The 19,997-nt window shown below is 35.5% G+C and overlaps 1 protein-coding gene across 1 annotated transcript in view; it reads right to left on the bottom strand.

Moving 5' to 3' along the window:
* tbc1d22a (TBC1 domain family, member 22a) overlaps window positions 1-19,997 on the bottom strand; it is a 178,075-nt gene that overhangs the window by 105,550 nt on the left and 52,528 nt on the right. Inside the window, exon 8 of the mRNA XM_073837817.1 lies at window positions 19,234-19,348. Within this exon, the coding sequence (XP_073693918.1) occupies window positions 19,234-19,348 (115 nt within the window). The remainder of the gene's footprint in view (window positions 1-19,233; window positions 19,349-19,997) is intronic.

Consider the following 19,997-nt stretch of genomic DNA (forward strand, 5'->3'; position numbering starts at 1 on the left):
AACCACGTCATCTGCAGCTCTTAAACTTGGCGCTGGCGCGTGTCCAGAGAGAGGCAAAGCACGCAGAGCTAAAAGGGCTTGAATAAAGCATGTTTGGCTTTAGATAAAAATACTATAGCGCTGAAAGATATCTGCCGCTTTTTTTTTTGACGTTGTCCTCACATGGAGCTACTGTTATGGCTCGCGGTCCAGATGGATGTCGGGGTGTGGATGCAGTCTGCCTTTTGTATACCAGTTATACAGGTACCCAAGGATAAAAGACTTGAGTTGCTTCTAAAATAGTCACAAGTGGTTTTCCTTAAGTCAAGTCTGAAGTCTATAAAAATGCGACATGAGTGCGACTCGAGTCCGAGTCATTAACTCAAGTGCCTAAACCAAACCCTAATCCTAGCTCTAGACCATATAGTAAGTACAAGTAGTTAATAATATTACTCAGTACTTAAATGTATAAGTACACTGTAACACGGACACCTTAAAATAAAGTGTAACCCTATCTAACAATAAAAAAAAAATCAATGAGAACTGCAATAAACTACCTGTGGCAAAACGGTGACTAAACAGCACTTTTTCAGAGTGAAATCCAATAGATTAACCCAAAATAAATGTTTAATGGCAAACACGTCGACGATTAGCTGACAAGATTGTTCATTCATTAAGTGATAAGCTGCTTTCTGACAAAAAGCAGTTTATTTAGTCTATTATCTATCCTCTACAGAAAAAAAAAAATCTTGCCAGTGTACCTCTGTGTTACACTTTGTTTTGCCAACCTTGAAGACTGGGCTTAGAGGGACTGTTACTAGTAATCCTGAAGACCTTGATTGGCTGGTTCAGGTGTGTTTAATTAGAGCCAGACCTAAAGTTTACCAAAACTGGCCTTCCAGAAGTAATACTGGACACTTCTTACTTAACAGAACAGAACACAACACAACAGAAATGACAAATTTATCCCCAAATGATCAAAACTCAACTTTAACTCCTGGGGCCAAACTTCTTATCCTAAGTGAAGTGAGTAGATAAGTACAATCTTACTCTGTGTGTGATATAGTTATGATTAAAACATGAAGTCAGGGCCGGGCGTATTGAAAAGCTGGTCTCCTTTTTAAAAATTAACCAGGAGACTTCAGTTTACTTCAAAGCCTCACAAAGCCACACCTGACAGCCACAGTTGTATATATCTGTTAACTTATCAAAAAAAAAAAATGTTTTAGGGCTCCATTACTGTAAATCAAAGTTTATGTAATCTGAACCCTGGTCCTCATTGTGCATACTGGTCTTTCAACTGGATCAAGTTTCCCAACCACTGATGGATAACTTGATGGCTTTGGATTTGGTTTTCAAGCTAAAGTAAAGTAAAAGGCCACTTCTTAATAACAATAAATCCATCTTTTTGTTTCTTAAAAAGTGAAAGGTGTAAAGATGCAAGCAAAACAGACAATTATCTTTTCTAGTAAAACGTGACAACAAGATCGCAAATTCAAAAGCGAAAGCATACGAAACCCGGCAAAAGAGGAACTCCCGTTCAGAAAATTAAAATCACAAATAATACTACTGATGTAAAAAAAAAAAAAAAAAAATGGTTGAAAGTTAAGCACTTCCATTACCATATAACTACAAACTATGATACAAATTCATCAGCATGCATTGATTAATCCCATGTTGTAGCAAAAAAAATAAAAATTATGTCAGCAACTGAGAAAGTTAGTTGCAAAAGAGCAACCAGTGGGTAAAATGAGTCTAGAGCCATGCTGTGATATATTTATGATTAAAACATGAAGTCGGGGACAGACATATTGAAAAACTGGTCTCCTTTTTAAAAAAATAACCAGGAGCCTTCAGTTTACTTCAAAGCCTGGCAAAGCCACACCTGACAGCCACGGTTGTATACAGTGCCTTGCAAAAGTATTCATACCCCTTCATTTTTTTCACATTTTGTTTTGTTGCAGCATTATGTTAAACTGCTTTAAATGAGTTTTTCCCCACATCAATTTACACTCCATACACCATAATAATGACAAAACAAAAACCAGATTTTTAAATTTTACAAATTTATTAAAAATAAAACACTGAAATAAGTACATTGTTTAGTATTCATACCCTTAACTCAGTACATAGTTGAAGCACCTTTACAGCCTCCAGTCTTTTCGGGTATGATGTGACAAGCTTTGCACATCTGCATTTGGCAATTATCTGCCATTCTTTGCCTCACCTTTTCACCTCTCAAGCTCTGTCAGCTTGGATGGGGGCTGGCAGACATTTTCTAGAGTCCTAGTTGTTCCAATCGTCTTCCATTATGGATAATGCTTCTGTGAACCTTCAATGCAGCAGATTTTTTTCTGAACTCTTCCCTAGATCATTGCCTTAACGCAAGTCTGTCACTGAGCTCTACAGGCAGTTATATTGACCTCAGGACTTGGTTTTTGCTCTGATATGCATTTTCAGCTGTTAGACCTTTTTTGAGAGGTGTGTGCCTTTCTAAATCATACTCATTCAAATGAATTTGCCACAGTTTAACTCTACTCGAAGTGTAGTAACATCTAGAAGCAATATGAATGCTCCTGAGCTAAATTTCGAGTGTCCCAGAAAAGGGTATGAATACTTATGCAACGGGATCTTTTCAATTTTTTATTTTTAATAAATTTGCACAAATGTTAAAAACCTATTTTTTGCTTTGCCATTATGGAGTAGGGAGTGTAGATTGATGTGGGGAAAAAAGTAATTTAAAGTAGTTTAACATAAGGCAGCAACATAAAATGTGAAAAAAATGAAGGGGTATGAATAATTTCGCAAGGCACTGTATATCTGTTGACAACTCAAAAAAAAAAAAAAAAAAAAAAGTTTTAGGGTTCCATTACTGTAAAATTACTGAAATACCACCTCTGGTCCTCATTGTGCATACTGGTCTTTCTACTGGGTCAAGTTCCCCAACCACTGATGGATACTTATTGAAAAAATGGGAATGTTTATCAAAATACTGTATACCGATTGAAAAAAATGAAAAATAAGAGTATGGTTTCTGAATTTGTGAGTATTGAAGGTATAGTCAGGGACAGTTCACAAATCCATAATGCTCGGAGTTCAAACCTCTTGAGCAACAGTTCATTCCTTCACCAATATCGTCTTCAAAGCAGATTCAATGATCACAAACATAGACACAGAACTGTCAATGTGAAGTTTTCACAAAGAGACTGTAAGCACAACAAATCTCTTCAACTGGAGCTAGGCTCTTTGGCCTCTAGCATCACTTCCTGTTAGCCCGTATCATCTTCCTGCATACAGGGGTGAAGGGTAGATTCCCCCTGGCATGCTGAAGCATCCAACTGCAAGGAGCTGAAATCATTACTGACGTTTGACTCTACACATCCCTGTAGCGCCATATGCCCTCTTTTTGCAGGCCAATGCAAATGGTCAACATCAGGTTAAAGGACATGGCGAGCTTTCGCCAGCCTTTTAAACCATCGCCCAAGACAGCCCAAGGAGGAGATTTTCCCACCCACAGGAAGTCACTGCCACAGCGCTGTCTGGTGGATTATGCAATTTGACCCTTAGGGTGTCCTAAGACTTTAACCCGGTGCCGCCCACTACTGCTCCCTGTGTTGGTTAATGAGCACAATCCACAGACGTGTAATTGAAGGCAAGGTTAATTAACATGGAACTCAACTCGGCAAACATGCCATTTCAACACGGTAAAATAAAGATCGTTGGGTTGGTAATTACTGAAGTTGCACTGAAAGGCAAAGTGCGGATCCATCTGTGATTTATGGATATCATCATCTAGTCGTAATGAAGAAAAAGCCGTCGCAGAGGAAGAACAATCTGCAATGAGAACAGATGAACGACTTTCACTGGCAGCTCTTAGAGGCAGTTGGATGAAGGGCCCAAACCAAACTCTATTACATCATGTTCCAGAACAACGTATAAACACCAATACAGCCTTTTCCAGTGCCAAACATCCCATCAGTTGCTTAATTAGGTAAGCAATTATTAATATTATTTTTATATTGAAGTTTTCAGTCAAAGAAATTTACTCACTGACAAAATGGATAGTGAATGAACTGAAAGAAGAAAATGTGAGCGGTGCTCACTTGTGCAAAACAAACTGCCACAATGCTAGGTCATTGTGGGTGGTAGCCAGGGCTTTGCTAAAAGGTTGCTAAGGTGTTCCAGGTGGTTTCTTAATGGCAATGTTAAAAGAATCCAAGTCTCTATTAAATTCTGGACTCCAGAGACTAAGATGCTTTTACTGAAGTCTAAAAGCCCATTTCCATTGCAGCAACTTTTCCCAGGAACTAGGGACTTTGGGGCGGTACTCCAGGAACCAGGATCTAAATAAAGTTCCGGGTAGAAATTTGCCCCTGCTTGCAATGTAGTACTTTTTCAAAAGTCCAGAACTTTCGGGGGTGGGACTTGGGCGCTGAACATGCGGACTGGTTGAGTTCACGCAGCAACGTATTTCAACCACTATTTATTCACATAATTTTCCAAATATAAATGTTATTGGGTGATGTAATGTAGTTTCAGGTGAGAATATAGTTGTTTAAAACTCAAATTCGTGGTTTATTTATAAAGACAGCGCCTATTTGAAAATGTACTTTGCCGGTTTCAGAGTTGTGAGCTACAGGCGATCGCCAGGTGCTCAGTGCTCATGTATCCCACTGAGAGCACCTCATCTCGGCTAGACCTTCTGACATTTACCGCTGGCTCTGATGTCTCTGTAATGGTTAAACATGAGATAAAATAAATTTTGGGTAAATCTAACAGGTAATCTTTGCTGTCATGAATCTATTATTTGTTCCAGGTCATATCGTTTTGGCTGGCTTTCAAAACTTTATATATTTATATATAAATTTAAATATATTTACAACTTTATTAAAACGAAAACAGGCAATGCTGTTTGATATTTTATTTCATTTCATTGTAATACATTCTGTTTTATTGTAATTTATTTTTTATCTGTTTTATTGTGTGTGTGTGTGTGTGTGTGTGTGTGTGTGTGTGTGTGTGTGTGTGTTGCATGAACCACATTATTGTGGCTATTAATATATTTAAATAAAACCCGACAATACCTGCCGGTCCCTGAGGCTCAAACCCACAACCTTCGGGTTACAAGTCCGACTCTCTAACCATTATTATATAATAGAAAACAGTTATTTTGGCTTGGTGAACATAAGAGACTTCTTTACAAGACATAAAAAAAATGTACCCTGCCTAAACTTTTGAACGGTAGTGTAAGTAAGTCAAAACACTATGGGGAGTAATGTTCCGTTAGCAAGGGTGCAGTAAAAATTTAACTAATACAAATCAATACAAAGAGTCTTTATCTGCAACATACTCTCGTAGGAAGGTTTTGGCTCTTGTGTGGATTACGGCCCATGAATTCAGTTAAGACTACATAAAAATATTCTGCACAACTGCAGTAGTCTTGTGGGACTCAAAACTGCTCATCAGAGGAATAAACGGCTCCCTGAACGTGTAACCACAGCAATTGTTGTGACTTCAGAAATGTTACGACATTTTTATCGCTGCTCAGTGTCTACGAGTGGGAGTGAGTTATGCAGAATGGCTTAAGTCCAATAAACCTCAATGTCTGAAATAGCTTGATGTGAGAGTGTGGACTGGAGAGGAAATTAATGGTAAACAACCTAACTCTATTCGCTGCCACAACAGCCTTAGCACTGAATATAAGCAAAAAAAGTGAACTTCCCTGAGTATGAAATATTACGCAAGATTAGCCCATTAAAGAATTCATTTGCTTTTATTAGAAGCATAAGGGGAATCATTACATGCATTGTAATAGGAAACTCATGAGGCATTAAGAGAGCATGGCCAGACAATAAAACCCTGCTTGCAGTTCTTGTAAATTGATACCAAAAATAAATAAATTGATAACAAATTTGAAAAGGAGCAAATACATTTTTACGGGTGACCAAGTGATGTCCCTATAGAATACTCCAGAAATTATTCCGTTAATTGTTATAAACTACACCAAGTCTAGCATGACACGTTTCACAGATGTAAATGAACAAAAAGTGATTTCTCAGAGTGAGGATCTGCACAGAAATTCAATTTATAGCTTTTTATAGCCAAGTAATTAAACTAGATCCAAAAATATTCAATAACTGTGATTAGTCAGAGAAAACGAATGACTTTATGACAGGGCAATTTTTCCAGATCATTTTTGGCATTTTACACTCAGAGATGAAAAAAAAAAAAAAAAAAAGAATGTGCAGCTCACAAAGCGAGACATAGTTCAGTGTATGGATGAAGACATAAGAAAATGAATTCAGTTGATATTATATAATCTGCTAACTCTAGTTGTTAATTATCTATTATCAATTTCTGCTAGATTATGTAATTCCTTAAGGGCAAACATTCAGTTATTGTTACAATAATATTACTTACCACTACGCTATTTGTGACCCTGGAGCACAAAAGTAGCACAGGTACATTTGTAGCAATAGCCAAAAATACATTGTATGGGTCAAAATGGTTGATTGTTCTTTTATGGCAAAAATCATTAGGTTATTAAGTATCATGTTCCATGAAAATATTTTGTACATTTCCTACAGTTAATATCTCAAAACTTAATTTTTGATTAGTAATATGCAATGCTAAGATCTTCATTTGGACAAGTTTAAAGGCGATTTTCTCAATATTTAGATTTTTTCGCTCCCTCAGATTCCAGATTTTTAAATAGTTGTATCTCAGCCAAATATTGTGCTATCATAACAAACCATACAATCAATGGAAAGCTTATTTATTTCAAAAACATTATCCTTATGACTGGTTTTGCGGTCCAGGGTCACTTTTGGTAGCATTATGTTACTTGTTACAGTACGTTTTTAAAATTTCATTATGCTATTTGGTAGTTTTATGTTCTTCTGTTAATGTTACATTTCCTTACTTATTGACATTGCAATATTTGTTAATGTTACGTGACATTATTTGACACTATTGCATTATTCCAAAACAAATAAATGCGAACCTGAACCAAACTGGGTCAAACTGGTTAAATGAAAAGTTGGATATTACTTAACGTACAATCAAACTGCTGGCGTCCTTTACTTGTCGACAGGGCAGGAAAGTCTCGAAGGGAACTCAACCAAGAGGAAAAGAGAATACCTGCCACTAGACATCTCAGGCATCCCAAAGCAGTCACTTAACAACTCGTTAGAGCAAATGAGGGAAGTTAATCAGACCTGCATTAAAATCAGCACTGGGCTCAGTTCTTCAAAGCGAGAAATCCGAACAAACCGATACTCATTAAGGCCTCAATTGTGGGTCACACACCACTACCTGTTCAATTCAGCCGTGAAGGCCCATGGCACTTAGTCAATGAACGGCCCACAAAGACCTTCCAGAAGATGGACTGAAAGCAGGAGTCAGCGGTTACAGGGTTAGTGGACTTAATGTGCATGACGTAAAAGACATAGGCTATTTAGAATCTATGTGAACCATGGTGCCTCCAGGGTGAGTATATGCACAACATCCACCAGGAATGTTCAGGCTGATGGAATTTTATTCTCTACGGAGCAGAATGTTGTCTTCTTAGATGGGGTAAGTGCTCATGCTAACTAACCAAACAATGACCCCTATCAGCAGAACAACAATTGAAACAATAGTGCCAGTCGCTCCATCTTTGGTGCAATGAGTAACTCAATAAAACTGGCTGGTGTCCATCTTCTGCTAACAGCTCAGATCTTCTCTCTTCACTTCTAATCCCTTCGACCAGCACTGATGGTGTCGCTCAAACTAATAGCTCGCCCGATCCAGTGGATCTTTAACAGTAGCACCACTGATCCAGATTTGCCCTCCAGAACATTACTTTGAAAGAATCTATACATGAAGACGATGCAAATTACACCATCTTCCTCCTGAATCAATAGTGTGCCACACTACTGCACGTACCATTTCATCACACACTCATTACTTTCAATTATAAAACTTTATAGCAGTCTAATGGGAAAACAGATCCGAACGGAAAGAAGAGAGGAGAGAAAGAGAGTGGCCTAAGAACAAAACCTTCCGAGACAAAGTGGCTGCCTGATTAAATGGAGAATTCCATGAAGAACGGCACTGTAGATTGAAAATATTGATAGAATAGACATATGTAGCTTAACGAGCTATGCAAATGAAGCCAAATGATTAAAAGAGTAATGAATAGAGATATTGGAAGGGTCTGATGGTTTTGAAGCTTTTATTCATACTGAGAACTATAAGCCAAGGCAAATGAAGATGACTTTAAACCTAAAAATGTTTGATGTATATTGGAGAAGAAAATTACTCCAATCAGATTTCTATGCAATCTCCAGAAGTAAAAAAAGTGCTTTCAACAGATGTGTTTAATCAGTCCACTAGGAAACCGAGTCATGTTTCTACTATGACTTGTGCAATTAACGCTTCTGAGAGAGAACTATTTGCTTATGAACAAGGAAAATGATCTGCCAACTACTTTTGTGCTGTGCGTAAAACAGCTTTGATGCATTTTGTTATTATGGGTTTAATAGACTTGAGGCCTGTTCATACTAAGGACGATAACTATAAAGACATACACTACCGATTAAAAGTTTGGGATCATTAAGACTTTTTTAAAAGAAGTCTCTTATGCTCATCAAGACTGCATTTATTTGATCAAAAAAAAAAAAAAAATAATAATACTGCAAAATGTTATTACAATTTAAAACATATATATTTCTTTATTTTAATATATTTTCAAATAACTATAAATATCATTTTTATCAGATGTTACTCCAGTCTTAAGTGTCACATGATCCTTCAGAAATCATTCTAATATGCTGATTTATTATCAGAATTGTCAAATGTTGGAAATGTTTTCTTGGAACCTGTGATTCTTTTTTTTTTTTTCAGGATTCTCTGATGAATATCAAGTTAAAAAGAACAGCATTTATTCAAAATATAAACATTTTCTAACAATGTAAATCTATGCTCACTTTTTATTAATTTAACATGCTTGGTGAATAAAAGTATTAATTTCTTTAAAAAATAAAGAATAAAGAATAAAAATGTACTGACTCCTTACTGATTTTAAACAGTAGTGTATTTTGTTAGAAAATATTTCTATTTTAAATAAATGCTGTTCTTTTTAAATTTTTATTCATCAAAGAATACTAAAAACAAATGTCACAGGTTCCAAAAAAAAAACATAAAGCAACAGTTTCCAGCACTGATAATAAATCAGCATATTAGAATGATTTCTGAAGAATCATGTGACACTGAATACTGGAGTAATAATGCTGAAAAATTCAGCTTTGATCACAGAAATAATTTAGATTTTTAATGTATATTAAAATAATAGAACGTTGTTTTACATCATAATAATATTTCACAATATACCATTTTTTAGTTTTTAGATCAAATAAATGCAGCCTTAACGAGCATTAGAAAATACATAAAAAACCATACTGAAAACTCATAACTGTGGTAGTGTAGTTCTAAAAATATCTCATAATATTAAAGAATAGAGCAGGCACTGTACAAATGCGAGACACCTGCAAAGAAACGGCCCATTTTCTATTTTGTAATTTCCCCAAACATTTCTGTAACATAATAAAACATGAGTTTATTTAGCACTTTACTAAAATTTATGAAAATGATTGGTTAATAATGCAATGCCCTAACGGCAATGTACACTCAGCCAAAGCACTAACTGGCCCCTAATTTAGCCCTGTCATCATACATTTTTTAAAGCAGGAATCAAGAACAATCTGTGGTTTAAAGAAATAATTCTGCTAAAAGGAATTAATGGGTGCATTTCATTCTGGGCTGCACTGTCTAAATAAAGGCTTATTCTCTGATCCAGACTATTTTAGACAAGCAGTGTTGGGGAAGAACTAATTAAAAGTAGCTGTGAACTTTATAGTTCATAGAAAAATTAAAATTATGTCATGATGAACTCACACTCTATGTCAAACCTGTAACAGTATCCTATCTATAGTTTCTATATGGATCAACAGCATACAAACTATGACTATCTCAAATGTGCTTTATTCAAAAGTTAAGTGTCTAATGTGAGTTTGAATAAAATTTATCTCAATCTTGAAAATAAATTAAAGCAAACATGTATGCTAAAACTGTGAACTCAATGCAAACTATCAAGCGTATCATCAAGAGTTCACGATAGTTAGATTTCTTTATTAGGTGTTCGAGGACATGACCAGACCAAAACGAGCTGAAACTTTTTCAGATGGTAGTAGTATTGCTCGCTACTCAGATACAAAGACTTGGCCAAGTCTGTCTACAGGGGGGCGCTAAAGCGACTGAAAACACAAAAATGCTCAGAACTTCTAGAACGTTTGGCGTAGAGTCAAAAAATCGATTTTTGGAATCTTTGGGTCAAGGCAGTTAAAAGCCTAGAAAGTCAGATTCACTCTATGAAGTCAGTTTTTTTTTTCGCCATTTTGAAGTAAATTCAAAACCTACTACGAACTAGTCCTAGTACTATTTTTTTAACCGATCAGAACCAAACCAGCAGAGAAATGTTCTTTGGACAGTGTCTATCAATAATTATAAAAAAAAAAAAAAAAGTTAAACTTTCAACTCACAGTTGCAAAGGGGCACCAAAACGTTCTATAAGGCGGGCCACTTGAAAGAAATCGGCCACTAGTTGGCGCTAACGAGTTTTACGGCTCTGTAACCACATGATGTTTCACACATCCAAACAACAAGCATATTATTTGATAGATCTCTTCATGCTGAATAACTTTGCCTCAAGAGCCATTGCTGTCAATCAAATCGTTCATGAATTGTCAATTATGTTAATTAATTATGTTATGCAATGCAGTTTTTTGGACTCTCTAGATCAATAATTATCAAAAAAAAAAAAAATATTGTTTTGTCCTTTGGTTAGCTATAAAGTGGTCATTTAGAAAAGGCCGGTGGCCACAAATACCCAAAAGCCTATAAAACCTAAACAAAAACTCAAAACTTCACAAATAGTTACTCATAGTTATGAATGTATTAAAAACACTACATTTATATGTGCTGCTTTCCCTGAAAAGTGCAAATGCAACCACTAGATGGCAGAAAATGGCTCATTCTACCAATTATATAGCTCTTTTCTCAGGTTTTACTTGGGTACTGACATTTAGATAATGATTTCAAACTAATATTATATTTAAAATCACATTTTGTCAAAGTTTACCACTTCATTTCCATTGAACAATCACCTTTTGCAATTATGCCACATTATACCTATTATTAACTTTAAATCTCTATGTCTACAAAACATTTCTTTGCATGTGTGTATACGTATCCTTACTTTGTATTAACCTTTAATTTCATGTTGAGCATGTGTGTGTTGCAATATTATTTACCATGGGTGTGTTGTGATTTCAGGCCAAAATGTCAGTTTTTTTTTGTTTTTTGTTTTTTTCCAGTGAAGTAGAAGTTGTTTTTAATTAATCATGATTTCATTATTTTAATATCAACCATGTTAATGTAAAAATGCTAACCTGGCTTTTGCTTTTGATCATTTGATAGCTTGCTTTATAGGATAAAGCACAGGACAGCCCAATTTCTATTTTGTAATTTCACCAAACGTTTCTGTAAAGCAATAAAAGATGAGTTTACTTAGTACTTTACTAAAATGAATAAAGCAGTTATGTGCAAAGAAAAATAAAATCAAGGTAAAATGTGCACAATAAAGGGTGGAAGGTATAACATTCATAACATTATGAACGTTAAACCATGTTCTCGTTATATTTGTGAACATTTTACCAGGCTCCTGATCTTGAAGCACTACTAAGTACATCCATTTATTTTAATAATTATGAAATATTCTTATGACTGAGTCATTCATTTTAATTTTCTAACAAATTCCAGCACTATTTTACATTAAGTAGAATGGTTTTGGTCATTTTAAAAACCTTTAAAAAGCAATTAATCAGTTATCAGCCATAAGCGATCGGGGCACTCAAGTCATATGTGCTTTTTTTGCTGACACCCTTGGGTGCTTTATTAAGCATTAGAGTAAGTCACAATGTCCTGCTATTATAATGAATTCACCCAACCGGATATTCATTAAATTGTCACCTGAATGATAATTTTTAGGGAAAACTATTCCTGACACTCCACCCCTAAAGACTCCTAATACTAATTCTAACTATCTTCTTGCTTTGCATTGTCAAAAAATGTATTCCAGTCCAAGCTGCCTCTTTTTTCTTGGCCAGAAGAATCATGAATGTGGGTCAGACTTGATGCTGATGGCTCTGTAAAACTACTCAAGCAATCAAAAACTTGTCCTTCCTGTACAATAGTCTGACTACCACGAGTAGGGCTCCCTGCAGCCTCGCTACTAGCACAAATCAATAGGATTGAACCTAACTTCAGTTTGCTTTTTCTTCCATCAGGCCTTGGCTCTCAAAGCACAAGAACTCACAGAGTAGATTAGCAATTTCATTTGTTGAGAGCAAATTGTATTCAAATATATTTTGAAAGCTCTCAGAACAAGGACAAAAAAAGCCTAATGAAGATTTTTCCTGTCTCCTCTTGCATTTATTTACAGGCGTAATGAAAATGATTGTTTAATAATGCAATGCCCTAACAGCAATGTACACTCAGCCAAAGCACTAACTGGCCTCTAATTTAGCCCCGTCATCATGCATTTTTCAAAGCAGGAATCAAGAACAATCTGTGGCTTAAAGAAATAACATAATTCTGCTAAAAGGAATTCATGGGTGCATTTCATTCTGGGCTGCACTGTCTAAATAAAGGCTTATTCTCTGATTCAGAGTATTTTAGACGAGCAGTGTTGGGGAAGAACTAATTAAAAGTAGTTGTGGACTTTATAGGTTATAGAAAAATGAAAACGATGTCATGGTGAACTCAAACTTTATGTCATTTCAAACCTGTAACCCAGCGTCCTAACTACACACAGTAACACGCAATAAAAGGTATCTTTTACATTTTATTCAGAGATTTTGTCCTAACCAGCTGCGACGACGACTCACAAAGTTTCTATTTTAGAAACGTTTCTGTTTCTGCAATGTCAAGGCTGGAACAACTGCATTCAAACTATGACAATAATAATCTCAAGCACAGATTCTGTGGTTTATTCAAAAGTTCAAAGTGTCTAATATGAGTTTAAAGTGTCTAATATCATTTTGCATGACCTTTACAACCATACTGAAAACAACAATAGATAATTTGCCTCAGATCTTGAAAATAGCAATGCGAACCAACAAGCGTATTCCATAACAAAGATAGTATCAGTCAGTCAGTATGTACTTTTAATAATGTTAAAAAGGTTTAATATTTATAAATAAGATGATAAACTATTTGAGTGTTTCTGTAGCGTTGCATTGCTGTGTCTGGTGTAGACAGCCAAATTTGTTGTCTCTAGAATCTTGCTGTGTTGTGTTGTGTCTGGTAAGGACACAGTGTAAGACTTGTTCTACATAAATAAATAAATAAACAAGAATTCTGAAGACTGTGGTATAAATAAAACGTTCATTACACTAAGAAAACTGTGGGGGGAAAAAAAACATTCTTTAGGAATCTTTAATTTTAAAGAGCACAGAAATAAACCAGATCTTGACATCCACCTTTGCTTTCCTTGGTGCAGAAATAGTCATTTATGAATGTTTTATAAACAAATCGTAGTTTTAAAGTGAGACACTGCAGGTGAATAGGGTAAAAAATTAACTAATAGTTATCACCTTACTTACCCAGTTGATTGATTACATTGATAATTGCAAACATCTTCTGTATTACAGGTTTTCTAAAATGTTATGTTTAAATACGCAAATGAGGCATTATTTAATGAAATATGCGCTAATTTGCATACATTTCTAGTACAAAAATCAAAATCAGTTTTAAAATTCTTGTTTGTTTGTTTGTTTGTTTGTTGACATATTAGAGTCAAATGTTTCTACAAAGGGGATGTTGGGTATCTAATTTTGTCACTCCATAATTCAGAAAAACAGACAAAAAAAAAAATTAGGGCTGGGACACGATTAATCGCGATTAATCGCATCCAAAATAAAAGTTTATGTTAACATACTAAATGTTTGTTTACTGTGTATATTTATTATGTATATATAAATACACACACATACATGTAAAGCCTTTAAAAAATACTTATATGTGTGGATAGTTATATTTGTATTTAATTTAGATTATATATAGAATTATAAATATTTTATTTATTTTAATTTAATTTTTATTTTCAGTTTTCTTTAATATACATGTTTGTGTGTGTATTTATACATACATTATATATACACACAGTACACACACATACAGTATGCAATCATAAACTTTTATTTTGGATGCGATTAATCGCGATTAATCGTTTCCCAGCCCTAAAAATAATGTATTTTTTTACCATTTTTGGTGGATTATAATGTATAAAGCTAATTATATGAACAAATCCCTCTGTAAAAATCTTCAGGATATAGACAGGAATAAAAATGTAAAGTTTGGTGCATGTAAGTGCTACTGAAGTGGATATTTATGGCTCAGTGTAGGAAAAAACTCATTTTGAGAAAACGGCCTTTAAAAATAAGTATTGTAATTGAAATCTATTGGCACAAATAGAAAAAGTGCTATAAAAGAAACACTTAATGTCTTTTGGATGTTTTTTTTTTCACTAGTCTGAAAAAAAAAAAAAACACTTCATGAAAAACCAAAAAGCCCAAAATCTGAAACTTGACAGGTGCATGGAAAAACAGCGTTTTTGCTTGCAGTGTCTCCACTTAAGTCTTATTTTTTTTCAATGAATCTATTGGTCCAGTTAGTTTTTGTCTGTTTCATGGTCATGTTCAGATGTTTTCAGAGGATCAGAAAAGTTGAAACAAAATTTACAGTAAAGATCTAACTAAAAAAAAAAAATGTGATCATCAATCAGTCATAATTATTACTCTCAGGAACAGCAGGAAGAGCGAGGGCAGCTAGTGAGTGAGAGCTTCTCAGTGGATAATGACTAGAATTCTGGTCTGTATCTCAGACAAAGATACTTTATAATTTAGAAGACATGGAATATAGTGTACAAGTCATGGAAATCTTTAAGATTTGTTTAAAGCATGAAGGCTTCAGTCGCAGTCCCAGAATAACCTTCAAAATATCTCTTTTGTGGTCCACAGTCATCATAAGGGTGTAGAAAAACAATTAAATGATGCAGAATTTTCATGTTTGCACTATTCATCCATAGTTGATCCACAATTCATACGTTCTGACTGTAGTTGAACTACTCTAAAACAGTATCTATCCAAGCTATTCATAATTTAAAATAGCTTCCCAAACACTGTAGACATGTAGTGATTTTTGGGCATGTGCCGTTACACAGGCATTGATGGATATGGGTCTCTTGTCAGAGTGAAGCCGTGATGTTTTGCAACTACTTGCCCTCAGCAGTCAGCACTTGGCCCACATAGCACACTTTGAATGAGTATCTGTCACACATGGCACCATGCCTTATTGCGCCGGGTGGAATTGTGGGAAATAAATTGCTGAGGAAGTTGGTACAGGTATATTTTCCACCAAACTTTCCTTCCGCACACACAGGAGAGAGAGTTCTCCAAAACATCTTTATCATAGGAGAACAGGGGCCTTCTTAAGGCACTGTCATTGTCTTTTGACAAATATACACAGTGTATACAAACACAGAGGCATACAAAACAGAAATAAAGTACGCCTTTCAGAGAAGGAACAATTAAGCATCTCATTTGCCATGAGAACAGCCAGAAATTGTGTTGGGAGAAAACGAGAAAGGAAATGACAAATGGTGCATCAAAACTAAGAAATATAACTGCAGGATGTCTGATGACAGGATGTTATTCACCATTTTAATGGCCTAGGCACGAAACATACTCTATGAAAACATGTTAGTATGCAAGTTAGGGCTTAGTTCACACAAAAATGAAAATTCTGTCATCATTTTCTCATAATTTACTGTTGTTCCAGAGCCATCAGACATGTGTTCCTCTTCTAAATGAAGAAATTTTAAATGAATCCTGAGGGATTTCTGCCCACGCAACAACAATTTTGATGCTTCAACGTGTTCATAAAGACATTATAAATGTATTTCATTTGTATTTGATGAAAAAATAATATTTTAGGCTTTTATTAACATATAATGATTGATACATACAGAACAAAACTCATCAAATTTGGTAAACAGAAGCTCTAATGTCCTTGCTTGACACACAAAAACCAATGAGCTTTGTTCTTTCATGTCAAACATGAAGTATGGTATGAACTTTTGTGTTTACCATATGATAACTACCAGGGGCGGCTGGCCCATGGTGGGTGATAGTGCATCGCCCTCCTTGAGCCACACGAAAAAAGAGAGGTGAAAGAGAGTCTTATTTTGCTAGTCCTAGTCTGCATATTACTGTACAATCAACAGCCTGAATGTCACTTTCCAACCTAAAACCCCGCCCCCTTGGGGCGATCTCAGTCAGATTGAAAATCGCCCCAGCCGGTCTCATAGAGTTATATTGTGAGATTTTTTTTTTCACATTTTGAACCCTACAATGCATTTCAATGGGCACCGGGAGGGCTCGCCCCAACGTGATTTCGTAATACGCACTGATGCGTGCTCGAAGATGTACAGCACGCACGCGTAGCGAGACGTCTGAATGCATTGGCCATGCTTTCAATGGAGAGGGAACTTGTCAGGAACATGCCTGATTTTAATGAGAGGGTAATTGATCACTTTGCCTGCTTAAAAGAGAGGCGAGCAAAATTTCAATACAAGTGATGTGTGTTATTAAATGGTGCATTGTTTATGTTATCACGGTCGTAGCCAGCTATGAGGTCACCGAGGTCCGGACCTCGGTCATTTTTTATATTCAAAAATAAAATGTCAAGCTCTTTGAATGATTATTTAGCCGTTTAAACCACCTCATATCACATAAGTGTTTGCAATTCATGTTGCTGCGAGAAGCTAGCGCAGTGAACGGGGCTTGAGAACGCGTTGAGTGAGAGCGCGGGTGCAGCAGCCTCCGTTTGTTGCCAGATCCACCTATTATACGTGTGTTTTTTACTCGTTTGTCCAATTTAGTGTGACACTTTGGGACGTTTATAAAGTGGAAAGTTGAACGTTAGTTTTATGCCAGTGTCATTATTCTAACGTTATTTTTATAACTTGTTATAAAATAAAAATTCCCTCAGCTAAAAGAAAACCGAACTTTCCATGTAAAACATTATACTGAATAAAAAATCTTTCACAATCATCTACATGTCTGTCTATTTTGAAGTTTAGGCTATATGTAGTGCATTTGTGGGTGTGTTATTAAAGCACAATTCTTGACACCTTACTTCGGACCTCACTAATTTTCAAACCCTGTTTACGGCCTTGTATGTTATAAGTTGTATTCTTCAAATGTTGAATTTTAAATAGTTGTATTGATTGCATATTGGCAGCCAAATTTATACTGAATATGTTCTGAAAAGATTTGATTAATTACAGTTTTAATAGGAGAAATAAAAAGTCTTTAATTGTAAAGCAGTATTGCTTTTTTTTTGCTTTTTTTTTTACTCTTAGAGGGCAAACTAGTTGATGACAATGTGTCTCTTGATGGCCATGGTGGAAGTGTTTCAGTGTATTTGAGACCATTGTGATAAATTTAATATAGCTATTCAAAATACTGCACAGTTTGTACAATTCATGCCTGATGTTGCCATCTAGGAACAGGGAAACCAAATCAAACAATGTAATGTAATGCTGTAAAGTTGGCTATCTGAATTTTATCATAATTTTACCCATTAAAGCGGTTATCTTTACCATCATCGGAACAGTTGCCCCCCCAGAGATATTTGTCAGGAGCCGCCACTGATAACTACAGTGGTGTGTTGAGCAATTATTACATTTATCATATAAAGTGATTGTGTCTCTTCAGAAGACTTGATTACAATGCACCATTTATATGGATTATTTTTATGATTACTTTTCATATGTATTTATACTTTTATGATTACTTTTTTATTATTACTTATATGTGACCGTGAACCACAAAACCAGCCATAAAGGTCAATTTTTTGAAATTGAGATTTCAACAACATCTAAAAGCTGAATAAAGCTTTCCATTGATGTATGTTTAGGATTGGGCAATATTTGGAAAATCTGTAATCTGAGGATACAAAAAAAAAAAAAAAAAAAAATCTAAATACTGAGAAAATTGCCTTTAATTTTGTCCAAATGAAGTTATTTGCCATGCATAATAGTAATCAAAAATTAAGTTTCGATATATTTACGGTAGGAAATTTATAAAATATCTTCATGGAACATGATCTTTACTTACTGATTTTTGGCATAAAAGAAAAATGTATAATTTTGACCCATGCAATGTATTTTTGGCTATTGCTACAAATATACCCTTGCTACTTACAACTGGTTTTGTGGTCCAGGGTCACAAACATGAACAGCACTGCTTTAACAAAAGCTCACAATGCAATTCAGGAAGCAGTGTTCATGCTGACAGCGATTTGGTGTTACAAAGCACCCAGAAGTCAGTCATTCTCAAAAGAGTCTGTGATTTGTGGCGACATGAGCAACCGCAACTGTTGGCAATGCAACAAAGTTGAGCAGAAATGTATGCTAATGAGCTGTGATGCGATGTAACCATTCTCTTTCAGGTCAACCACTGTCACAGAAAGCGTTTGTGTACTTGTGTAGAGTTATGTTTCTGGCCTGAAGGACAAATTGGATGGAACTTGTAAAAACAAAGTGGGGCTTTGATTCTTCAGGATTAGACAAGGTCAAATGACCCAGAAAAAATGTATCCCAATGGATGACAACAACAGCAGAGCCTGGGGACAGGACCCCCATCCTCCATCCATTGAGTGCATCAATTGAGCCGCCCTTGCTCATTGCGTGGCTCAGGTTATTACTGTCTCATAAGCCCATTCGAAGGGTCCCTCTGGGCCCTTCAAAATCATTAGTCTGGACAACCCATTTAGTCTACTGGAAATCAAGCACTTAAAGGTGTAAAGGTCAAGAAAATGAAAGACTTTGGGAACAATCACAACGATTGAATCTGACAAAGCAACCAAAGATTCTTGGAAGAGCTTAAAGAGGCAGGGTATGACAAATGTTATGACATTATGATTGAGAAATGGCATTAAAATTCATGCCACTGGGCATATCTCAGTTGGTAAAACACCCACGCTGATATAAAACCAAAAACGAAGAACAGAAAAACTAGTGAGTTTACACCAGTTTTAGGAAAGACTTTAATATATATATCTCATATTATGAAAGGTTTATTGACTTACCGATATACTCAAAAACATAAACAACGAAGAAGGGTGTGACAAGGTCATTGATGCCTTGAACGTAACCACTGGCTGGATGTCGTATCGCCCAGATGAACAAAATCCGTTCAAAGATCTAGTAAAAAGCAGCAAAAGAAGAAGATATCAGAATATATACTCAACATTTGTAAGTAGCAGATATTGATATATACTGATTCATGCAATACAACATGAAAACTGTTAGTAGTAGAATTTGAGCGTACAAGGTCACTCAAACGGTTTTAATTAGAGACACAGTGGGATCAGCCACCCCCAGCCAGCAATCAATTAAGAAAATCAATTAAGCCTTCTGAGCTTTTTAATCATTAACATCACAACATTCAATAGCACAGACAGCAAGGTGAGAAATTACAAGTAGCTGTGTGCATATTTATTATTAGTTGGGCTGCTTCCTTTATTTGTGGTCTGCCAAGTAGGATGCGTTCCTGGATTTGCATAACTGTGGGTTCTGGTACAATACTGCTATTAAACAACCAGATTTTAGGGTTAACGTTAGTGTTAAGATTACCTCAGAGCTGGGGTTGGATGTGTCAAAGACAACATTTAATACCACCCATAATTTCTGATGTTAGAATTAAGTTCAGATTAGTTTAGTTAGACCCAGGAATACGCTTATACCCAAATAATATTTTCATTTAGACATAAAATTTTTGTGTAGCCTGTCAAATGCAGCCTTCAAGTGGAGATGGAAATAAGATGACCAAGCGAAATTGTATTTACAAATG

The sequence above is a fragment of the Garra rufa genome, chromosome 4 (assembly GCF_049309525.1).
Source record: "Garra rufa chromosome 4, GarRuf1.0, whole genome shotgun sequence".
In the NCBI taxonomy this organism is placed as follows: Eukaryota; Metazoa; Chordata; class Actinopteri; order Cypriniformes; family Cyprinidae; genus Garra; species Garra rufa.